This window comes from Egretta garzetta, unplaced genomic scaffold, assembly GCF_000687185.1.
Source record: "Egretta garzetta isolate BGI_Z169 unplaced genomic scaffold, ASM68718v1 scaffold57, whole genome shotgun sequence".
NCBI lineage: Eukaryota > Metazoa > Chordata > Aves > Pelecaniformes > Ardeidae > Egretta > Egretta garzetta.
This window is the reverse complement of record NW_009260180.1, coordinates 168,501-179,620: the sequence shown is the minus strand read 5'-3', so window position 1 is coordinate 179,620 and position 11,120 is coordinate 168,501. Positions and strand designations below refer to the sequence as shown.

General features: G+C 57.2%; 1 protein-coding gene across 1 annotated transcript; it reads right to left on the bottom strand.

Annotated features, from left to right (window-relative positions):
* Nucleotides 1–2,157: 2,157 nt before the first annotated feature.
* On the bottom strand, nt 2,158–10,755 carry TMEM184A (transmembrane protein 184A). The gene is given in 10 exon segments (XM_009641813.2): nt 2,158–3,434; nt 3,872–4,069; nt 4,169–4,338; nt 4,943–5,034; nt 5,574–5,649; nt 5,742–5,832; nt 6,762–6,927; nt 7,635–7,859; nt 9,338–9,466; nt 9,469–10,755. Coding segments are annotated over 10 exon segments (1,692 nt in total). The 5' UTR covers nt 9,763–10,755; the 3' UTR covers nt 2,158–3,183.
* Nucleotides 10,756–11,120: the final 365 nt, after the last annotated feature.

Sequence of the window (11,120 nt, the reverse complement as noted above, 5' to 3'; positions counted from 1 at the left end):
AGAAGCCTCTCTGGCTCTGACTGGGCTCTGCGAGGCAAGCAGCCGGATGCCAGGGCACTGGCTCTGCTGTGGTGCTCGTGGCCATCTTCCTTCCCCTCCGCTCGCAGGACGCGTGGTCGGCCCCGGCTCGTGTGTGCCCCGCGAGGGTGCATCCCGACACGAGCAGGTTGTAAGCCTGCCTGACGCAAGCCCAAAAAGCACTGGGAGAACCGAGAGCCGCAGCCCAGCCATGTCCTTGGGGAAAGCCCGAGGACAAGCGACAACTGGAAAACAAATCTGCCGACCACCGGAGCCTGCTGCTGGCAGCGAGAAAAGCCTGTTCCTCCCAAGCTGCCTGCTGGCGTGGCTCCAGGCACAGCCGGGCTCCTGTGTAGGTCACCCGTGTGCTCGCCGCCAGCTTTCCCCACGTCCTTGTGGAAGAGGTGGAGGAGACGCGTTAGCAGAGGAGCACGGGACCGTGTCTGCCGGGGAACGCGTTCAGCCTACAACACCGTTGGTAGTTCTGTTCCCCGTGGATGCGTTTTGACAGGTTTGAGGGCCGTGACGGTGCCCAGCCTGAGCCGTGAGCTCTTGCCTCTCTCCCTTCTCCAAGAAAAAGGACGACCAGGAGGCCAAGCTCGCGCCTGCTGGAGGGGAGCGTTGCCTGCTGTTGCACGGCACAGCAGCCAGCTGGTGTCCAGCCCAGCACGGCTCCTTCAGGCTGGTATCACACTGCTGACTTGGATGAGTCACAGCTGATTTCCTTCCCCCCCCCCCCCCTTTTTTTTTTTTGCTTGCAAGAAAGACCTGTTTTACATATAATACAGTAATCAGGGCTTGACATAAATAGGCAAATGTTATTGTCTGCAGTGGGACTTGCACCTGCTGGCAGGAGTAATGAACGCAGGCCCATTATGCACCGGAGTCGATCATTTGGCAATGAAGTACAACTACATTTCTTGCTGTGTTCTTGTGCAAGTCTTTATCTCAGCGGCTGTGAGCGCACGGACAGATGCGTCCTCATCACCTTTGCAGTCTGTCCTCGCCCCGGGAGCCAGAGCAGCCTCTGTTTCTGCAGCTGTGACCGGCCCTCTCCCAGAGGGGTGGAGGAGACCAAGAGGTTCAGCTGAGAGAGGTCCCTGCTTCGGTGCTGGCTACGTTACAGAGCCAAGCAGCCCCATCCCTGAGCATCGAGGCTGCGCTTTCGTGGGCAGGAGGGTCCTGCTCCCAGTATGCACGAGGACCTGGGATGGATGCCTGGATGCACAGAGCGTATGGTTCTTGCTTATGGACCTCACTGCAGGAAAAGCAGCAGCGGTCTCGGCGGCTGAGCAGGTATGAGCAGCGGTGCTTCGGAGCAGAGGGACTTGCAAGACTGGCTTATCTATAGGCTGCTCATGTGGAGTCAGGGATTCCAGCACGATAAGGTTTCTCCAACAATAATAAACAGAGGTTGTCTTGCTGCTGGAGTCTGGGCTTAGCTCGGCTAAAGCAGATCCAGCAGCTCTGAACTGCTGCATTCACAGCTTATGCGAGGGTTGGAAGAGGTGCGGTGCAAGGAGAGGGAGCGGGGGACGCACACACTCTTTGTGGAGTGAAAGAGATGAGCACAAATCCTGCGGGAATGCCAAAATGTGAAGGATGCTGCGTGTGCAGGTATTTCTGCTGGGCCAGCATCAAGGGGCCGGGAGGACGTTGAGCTTAAGAGCATCAGCATTAGAGCAGGAACAGGCAGATCGTGGGCTTTGCTTGCTGAGCTAAGAGAAAACACTTTCTCACCCCGTGGTAGAAATTGCTGTTTATTAGAAAAAAATTAATAAATAAAATAATTTCATGTTGCGATTTACATTTTGCAGCTTAAGAGGAGGGAAAAAAGCCCCAACCCACTAGGAGTTGTGTGTAAAATGGCTCTAAGCCTTACCCATCAGTTTGTTTGCCACATGACTGCAAATCTGAGGCTGCAGATTTGCCCTCGTCCTTTCACTACCCAGCTCCCACCCGCAAACAACAGCCCGGCCAGTGCCTAAGTAAGTTCCCAGGGATCATCTGATTAACAGGGGAACAGAAATTGGACTAAAAATTGGGAAAAAAAAAAACCAGAGAGGAAGTTTAACAGAAGGATGCATGCTCTCCATCACTGATACGGGGAAAATCCCTCCACGCAGTATCTTCCCCGCCAGCGGTCGTGCCCCGAGCGGCGGCAGCCCCCAGCCACCCCTCTGTCCCCGCCACCATCACCCGGCCGGCTTGGCTCCTGCCTGCCCTCCCACAGGTTGGGCAAAGCCCAGGGACGGGGGTTAGGAGGAACAGACAGTTTGCAATAAGTGCATTCCTACCACCACCAGTCACAGTCTGGTTCCTAATAAAGCCTCTGATAAGGAAGCTCGAGTCCCTTTTAACTTCTGATCCATTCAGAGATAAGTCGGTTTAGACATAAACAAGCGCTTCTGTCACAGGCAGCTCTCAGAAATGCAGCTGCGAGACCGAGACCGTGCGTTAGCCCCGAGTGGGACCTCACTGCTGCTCCCAGGGGAGTTACTCGGGCAGCTGCATCCCCATCTGGAGGGAGAAGAGGAGGACTTACTCTTCCTCCCTAGTAAAGGTCTTCTGCACAACTCCGTAGGCTTTTCTGGGAGAAGGAGAGGGGAGAAGATGTAAAAATAAGGAATGACGTCTTTCAGCCGTTACCGGGTTTTGAGGTGAAGTGAAGTCACCTTCCTGGGCTGGTTTTCTCCACGGGGCCCTTTGAGATCATTTTTTTACTCAAATTGGGAGAAACTAGAGCAGAACTGTGCTGAGAAAAGCATTTCTGGCAGGCCTCAGCACTGTTTGGAGGTAAGAGGAGGGCGAGGGCGGCTGGTCCGTCTTGCAGCCTGGCTCCCCTCCCTTCCTGGCATCCCCCAGGGCTGGCATCGAGACACCAGCAGTGGGGCCGCAAAGCCCAGACAGCAAGGCAAGGCTGCTTAGTCGCAGGAGCAGAGTCAGCCTAGTCCCTAACACCAGTAGAGATGGGACAGCAGAAGCTGGCACTGTTTGATTTAACCTTTCCCTGGGTTATTGCATCTTCCCTTCAAGAGGCTGGCTTTTCAGGTAGAATTCCTGGCTTCTCGGTACTCCAATTAGACCAGGTTGTCTCAGCCTTCAGACAGCTCCCATTTGCATGGGTTTAAACCTCTCCAGTATCACTGTCACCTCTGACGTCTCCTACAGCTCCTCATCCGACAGGATCAGCACTCTTTTCTCAATGTTTTTGCTCTTTCTGCCGCTCAGTCCCTCCACCTTGGAGACCACGTGCCCGTTCTCTCCCGGCGCTTTGCGCTCTGCCTCCTGCATGGACTGCTGGGTGTACTGCTGGTATGCGGGCGAGAAGTTGTGGATTGCATCCTGCACGATGTCCTGGGGGCTTATGGTCTCCTTTAGCCCGCTCGAGATGCTCTGCATCGGGGCAAGGTTTGCTGAAAAACAGGGAGAGCGGGTGGGTGATGGGACAGCAGATAGTCAATATGCCCAAGCGCTCCAAGACTGGAGTGACACTTTTCCTTAAAAATTCAAGATCAGGGCCTCATCGTGGGCCACATCAGCTTGCAGTGGCAAGCGCCAAGGAGAGGAAAGGCAACCCCAGCTCCATGTTTCAAAGAGGATGGAACCTCTCCAGCAGCATGTGCTGTACTACTGTAATCCCCTAATGCTGCCCATCCACACCAGTGTCTCTTTTTCTATCCACTCGCTGTGGCTCATGGGTATCATGAGGGAATAGGGAGAAGAAACTCATGGAGCATGGGAGAAGGAAACACCTCTGGCGGCTTTTAGCATCCCACTGGTAATGCTATAAGGGGGAGTCTCCTCTTTCCTTACTCGCCGATGAAGGAAGGAAGAAGAGAGGAAGAGTTACCTGTTGAGTTTTCTTTCTTTTCTCTGTACACCTGGCAGGTGAACGCATAGCGCAGGGCAATGGAAGCAAAGAGCATCTCAATGCAGATGATGAAGTTCTGGTAGCCAGCAGCCACCGTCCCAGCTCCCACCTCCTTCCCATCGATGATCTGAACTTCAGGGATCACCCCACATTTCTCCAGGATTGCAAGCAATGTCCCTGTGCAGGAGAAGGGAGAGGGATCAACTCTGGTCCTGCGTCCCCGGGTCAGGTGGGGCTACAGGAGGAGAAGTGCTGGGCATCCATGGTGGGACCTACCTTGCCAGAAGGAGAGGAAGATGACTGCCTTGATGGTGATGAACTTGAGGACCGGCTCAAACGGGCGCAGCAGGTCCATGGTGGCGAAGTAGAAGAGGAAGAGGGCGTACAGCGCCAGGCTGACGGAGAAGTTGTAGATGATGGTGATGTAGAGGTAGCCGCTTTGGACACTGTGGGGAGAGAGCGAGCTGCTGCCATGGGCTGCGGGAAGCGAAGTGAATGGAACCAGAGGCAAGGAAGGAAGAAAAGAAGGGGGAGAAGTGTGTGCCTTTGCCCCGGGGAAGAGCAGTAGAAGAGGAAGAGGGCGTACAGCGCCAGGCTGACGGAGAAGTTGTAGATGATGGTGATGTAGAGGTAGCCGCTTTGGACACTGTGGGGAGAGAGCGAGCTGCTGCCATGGGCTGCGGGAAGCGAAGTGAATGGAACCAGAGGCAAGGAAGGAAGAAAAGAAGGGAGAGAAGTGTGTGCCTTTGCCCCGGGGGAGAGCGCAGCCCAGGAGGGGAAGGAGAGGCAGGGAGAAAGGGGGGGAGCAGGGAGCCGCTCTCAGCTTTTTCTCTGTTGGTGGGATCTCTCTTGCTATGGTTCACAGGAGTTTCATCCCTTTCTTATCTGGGGACAGTGAGTTTCTGCTCCCCGGTGCTTTGGGCTCCCTGTGCTCTCACTACCCATGGAGCAGCTCCCCGGCGGGGGCTGGCAGGAGACACCGTCCCTTGTGATGGAGCAGGGACCCCTCCTGTCCCCTTCACCCTCCCCAGCCCGACCCAGCATCCTCACTTGAAGTCCCCGTCGTGGTACTTCCCAAACGCCTGCAGGATGATGGTGATGATCGCCATGAGGGGTTTCACAATGCAGAACTGCAGCGTGGCCTGCACAGGGGAGAGACACGGTGCACCCCGGGCAGCAGGGACATCCCACCACCCGCCCTGCAGCTCCTGCCACCCCTGGCCCCTCCACGTGAGCCAACCCCTCTGCTCCCGGGACAGAGACACAGTGGAGAGCAGTTCTCCATCATGGGAGGGACCAATGCTGGGGGATGAAATATGAACCAGCTCAAGGTCTGCAGATGGAAGAGAGCAGGGCTCCCAAAAGGCAGCTCCTGATTTTTTGGAGAGTGCGAGAGCCATCCCGGCTAACCTGGGACTGACCAGAGATGGCAATCTCGGCTCTGCAGTGGGAGGAGACCCTGACTCAGCAGTGAGTCAGAGTCAAGGACATCGAGCGCTGCTGGCCAGGTGCCGGCCAGCTGGGTGAGCTGCCTCCCTCGGAGGAAAAAAAAAACCAAAAAGAGCATCTCGGGAGAGCGGTGAAGCAGAGGCCTCTCAACAGGGCAGCAGGGAAGGGACCTGCCACCCAGAGAGCCCTTGTCGGAGGGGAGCAGAGCTGATGCGCCCCATCGGGTACCCACCTGCTTGCAGAAGCGCAGGAACCCGATGGAGTAGGACATACCCTGAAGGCAGCAGGTCCCATAAAAGCAGCTGGACCTGGAAGCAGAAGTTGAGGAGATGCTGTTTGGGGCTGCTGGATGGGGAAAGCAGGTGGAGGTCTGAGGGACTCGTGGGACTCATGGACTTACGCAATGGGCTTCCCTCGGATCTCTGCCATGATCGTGCTCTCCCCACCAAGGTACTCGAAGCACAGGCTCAGGAAGCTGTAAATCACGAAAGCTGGCAAGGCAAGGGCAGACAGGATCAGCAGGGCTGATGGAGATCTAGGAGCGGGGGGTGTTATTACATTTCACATCCCTCCCTGCTCAGGTGTCTTTTCATCCACCCCAGCACAGCATCAGAATTTGGGACACTGGTAGGTGGGAGCCCAGCGAGAAGCAGCAGGTCAAATCCATCTGACTTCCAAGCGGAGTCGGATGCACTGCACCATGTGCACAGGCTTCATCGCAGACACAGCGGCTCCCCCGTGCACACACAGACCCTGCATGCACGTGGCAGCGGGCAGACATCCCAGCAGTGCTTGTGGAGCTGGCCTCCACGCATGCCCAGGCAAGCCAAGCCCAGGCAGGAGTGCAATGGCCAGGGCTTGTCTGCATGGAAGGACCTCAAAGTTGCTAAGGGGCAGCACAAGCAGCTGGCAGCTAGCAAGGAACAGTTTTATTGAACATCCCCATCACTTATTTTTCATATACTCCAAACCTGAAGTAATACACATACCCACACCTCTCCGTTCCCCAGGGGAAGAACAAGGTGGGAGCGCATCCTCAACCCCGACGAGCTTCCCCTGTACCTCAGAGCATCCCAACTCCCCGGTTTCTTAGATGCATCTACTTTCTGCTTTAGAGAAGCTGCATTTCTATCCCAAAGGCAATCAGAAAACCTCTTTCCCCAGGAGCATGACGCTGGGGTCCCCCTGAGCCTTCAGGCAGGCAGTGAAAAGGCACCAGCTCGTGTCTCCCCATGGGGCATCCCTTCCCTGCTGCTGGTGGAGGACGGGGAAAACCTCTGCATGGAGGAAGGGAGAGCGGGAAGTGAAAGAGATGGAGATTTGCCACTTTGTGCAATCCAGGACACTCCAGAGACACTGGTCAGTGGGAGAGAGCCCTGCTTTGCCATCAGCCTCCCTGCCAAGGAGAGGCTGCACTCACCTTCGTAGCAGTCACGCACCGAGTCAAAGTAGACATAGTACTGGTGGCTGCCGAGGAGGAGGAGGCTGAGCCAAGAGTCGAAGGCATAGATGGGCACAATGAATAGGATGCGGATGATGTAGCGCTGCTCCTTGGGGATGGTGTAATTCCTCAGGTGCGTGTAGATCTGCAAAGTGCCCAGCATGCAGAGCTGTGGCTACCACCACTCAGGAGGGGAACCAGGGGTGTCCCCAGCCTGGGCAGCTGCAGGAGGCTCATCCCATGTTGACCCTCCTCCCTGGCATGAGAGCACCACCAGCTTTCCACCACAGACCCACCACAGCGAACAGACAAGTGAAACAGGCTCCATCCTGGTCCCTGGGGCAATCCCTTCCACAAAAACATGTGGAAGTAGGGTGCCTTCCCCAGCGCTAAGTGGGGAGCATGCTCTCCTCCATGCCAGCCCACGTGCAGCCCCATCCCAGTGCTCGGAGGCACCAGCTTTCTCCTGGGCTGCCTTCAGCGGCACGGATCTGCGCAGCACCCAAACCCATGCCCACTGGCAGTACGTTCCAAGGCAGCTGGCGGCGTGCACCTCAAAGGCACAGACCCCGGGGTGCCAGATGAGGAACCCCACTGGGTGTTGCCTCCGGGCAGTGCCGGTGCCCTGCAACCTCTCCCGGCTCTAGCAGCTGGCTGGGGAGCGTGTGGGCAAAGTCCACCCTCCCGAGCTGCCAGCACCAGGCTCCCGACAGCGGAGATATCCCCTCTAGGCAGCAACGGGACGAAATATTTATCTAGACCTGAGTGATTTGCAATGAACTTGGGGGCAATCAATAGTTTTGCCCTTGCGTCAACCCCAGTGCTGAGCCCCGCGTCTGCTCCAGCTGGTACCTGGTGGAAGGTGACGATGAGCGCCGACCACACGAAGATGCCAGAGATGACCTGTGCTGCTGTCGTGGTCAGGAAAAGCTGCTGGCCATTCTCAGAGCTGTTGTGGGCGGCCGTGAGCAGGACGAGGGCCGGGGATGGGGAAGCCAAGGCCAGCCTGGCTGCCGTGCCGGGCCCCGGGGTGCCGGGTGCCATGGGAGAGGACAAGGCACGCGTGGCATTACTCATCTGCAGGGAGGGAGAGGCAAGGGGAGCGGCGCAGGAAGGCAGGACTGAGGTAAGCTGCTGAAGGGGAAGGTCCCAGCAGATTTCCCAGCCCACACAGTGTGGACAAACCTCCTGTGAGGTTTATCTCCTCCCCAGGCTTTTTCTAGGGTGTCCCTCACCCTAACCAGCCTATTCACCATGGTTGGATCTGCTTCTCCCAGCAGGAAAATGCAAACATCCTTCAAGAGCGGATCCTCTGCTCTCCAAGGAGGTGTATGCAGTCCTGCTTCTCCCAGCAGGAAAATGCAAACATCCTTTGTTTGTCCTGTGTCCCCCAAAACACACACTTCTCCCCAGCCTTGCTACTTCTGTGTTTCACAGGGGTCACTATCCTGCTTGAAAGGCAAAGATCTGCCTGCATTTGTGCCCCTGCGAGTTCACACTCATGGCTCAGGACCCTTTTCCATCAGGAACCAGAGACTTAAGGGTTAAAGTCATCCCTCACCCATGATAATAACGAGCCCCTTACCAAAAAGCCATGAGGACATTGGGATCCCTGTGGTCCCCTCCCAGAGTCTGACTCCTTTCCTCATGCGTGGCCTGCTGGGGGCAAACCCCAGGGCTGCCCAAGAAGCCAGAGGTTTGGCATTAGCCAGGGCGTCCGGCCAGCCTTGGCCATTTTGGGATCATGAGGGTCTTGATGTGCCAGCAATGCCAATCCCGAGAACTGAAGGGCAGCCAGTGGTCCCTCCTGCACCCGAATTAAGCACGAGGCAGCAAGCCCCCCATGCTGCAGGCAGAGCTGCTGCCCTTTGGGGATGCTGAAGCGCTCTGGCATCTCTCTGACAGGTCCGTTCCCCTCAAAGCTGGTCACCCCAAGGTGCCAAGCATTCCCAGCGCAGAGGGTGGCCAGGGCACATGGGTACCATGTACCCTGTGGCTCCAGATGGCAAGGACCAACCTAATAATACGCTCTTATTTATAGGGCAGCTTCATATCTGAAGGCCAACAGATGCATAAACTGCCATGTTTGTCCTCTCTTTCTGCTAATCTATGGAAAGCTGCTTTTTCCCAAGTATAACGATAGTGGTTTAAAAATATAAACCAACAACCTGCGAGCAGAGCTCAAACAACATAGATGCTCCTCAGTGCATTGTTAACAAAGGAGGATTTTAGCTGCTGGGTAACTATCGCCTTGGGGTAAAACTGCAAGCGTGAACTGGCAAGAGGCAAGAAAATATCTGCCACAGATAAGAGTGGTGGGGAATGACCTTGGTCCTGTTAAACACAGAACCCAAAGCAGGAGCTCGCCCTGCGGCTTCCTCTCCTGCCCTCTCCCCGAACCCCAACCTTACAGGAGAGGAAACTCAGCTGGGTGTCAGATCAACAGCCCTAAAAATACCTTCCCCCCCTCTTCTGCCTGGCAGGAGCCGCCTGTAAGCGGAGATGCCCGGGGCGGCGGCGTGCTGGCAAGGTCCCAGGAGCTCACCCCGGCGTACCTGCGCCCGCGAGAAGGGAAGTGGAGCCGGAGCTGGCTGGAGGGAGAGCGGGGCCGGCAGCGTTACAGAGGCAGCGGGGAGCTGCGTTTTTCCTCCCTGCGACCGTCCTGTGGCCCTGCCCCGGCCAGCAGGAAGCAGGATCCTGGGGAGAGCTGGGGAGGTTTCTGGTCTTTGGACAGACGACGCCAGACCTGCCTTGTAAACATTAACAGGAGGCCGGAGATAGCTTGCGGCACGGCGAGGGAGGCGAGAGCCCGGTCCCCCTCAGCTCCTTGCTCCTTCTGGGGGCTGCCCTGCCACAGGTTGGGGGTGTACAGATGGATTTGACCACGCTTTCCCTCTGCCAGAGCATCACGATAGAGAAGGACACGATCCAGATTGTTTCCCAGGACACGGCAGAGAGCTGTGCTCATTGCTAGACCCATTTATTCTGTTTTCAACCCAGCGCCGTGACACAGATGCTTGGCCCAAGACATCCCAACTCCTATCAGCTTTCCCAGCCATGACGGTGCGAGCACGGTGGCACCAGCAGCCGGTCCTGGCGGGCTCCCCTACATTGTCACCCTCTGAATGCAGCACAGCAAGTCATTAAAAACAAAAGCCTGGGTGCCTCTTGGAGATGGGGCTCCCAGCTCCAGAGGTAATTAGATCCCGGCTGTGCAAGGTAGCCGGGCAATTCAATGCAGTTAGAGGGCCAGTCGCTTCCAAAACAAAGGTGGCGAGGAGACACAGAGAATATTAACTGCAAAACTCAGCTCCTCGACGGGACTGCGCCAGTGCCACGTCCAGTCTGGCTGTTTTCAGACACCTTGCAGGTACCCGCTACGCTGTGTCTGCCTGTTACGCTCGCTGCCTGGGATATTAGAGATGCTAAGTGAGCACTGAGCAGGAAATAAGCCGAGCAGTGAAACCTGTGCTCAGGCAGGCCACCCCGCAAACGGGGCTTTACACTTTGCCAGGGATTCCCCTCCATCGGCAGGCTGCCGGAGCCTGGACTCCCAGCTCAGATCCCTCCCAGTGTCCTGAAGCTCCAGGGACAAATCCTCACCTCGGTGGCAGCCCCCATGGGGCTGGGGCAGTCAGAAAGGAAAGTTGAGTCCCCTCAGCCCCCCCCAGCGCCTCTGCGATGCTGGCTGTGTGCCCGGGTAAGGGCCGGGGGGAAGAGATCCCTGACCCCCTTCCTGGGGAGGGGAGCATCCAGGCTCAGCCCCACCAGCGCAGGAGACGTGCCTTTCCTCTTGATTGCTTTCAGATAAAGCCAGGGCACAGGGTTATTTACCCCACCAGCCTCTCCATACCACCCCCAGGCCACCCAGGAGGAAGGACCTACATAGCACATAGCTATAAATTAAGGCAGGGCAGCGTCAAGCCCTCCTTAAAGCCCGTCCAGAGGAGCGGGTGACGCACGCAGAGGGCCCTGCCAGCAGGCTCTGCCCTCCCAGCAGCTCCCAAGGGTGCTCAAGACCGATGGCTGGGGCAACCTCTGCTCCCTGGGGGGGTGCCCCCCGTTGCTGCGCAGCCCCCCAGGGTCCGGGCAGCCGGCCCTGCCAGCGCCCCGCTCACCCTCGCTGCACCCTGCTCGGGCTTTGTCTCCCGCAGAAAAGCTACCAAACTTACCTTTCCAGTCCTCCGCGCTCAGCACCCACGCCCGGAAAGCAAACACGGATGGAAAGCCACGGCGCAGCCCGACGCCACTGCCCCCAGCCCGGCGCAGGTCCTGCGGCCGAGGGCGAGAGCTCTGCCTGGGTGGCAAAGGCAGGTTTTCTTGCAATCGGGAATTAAT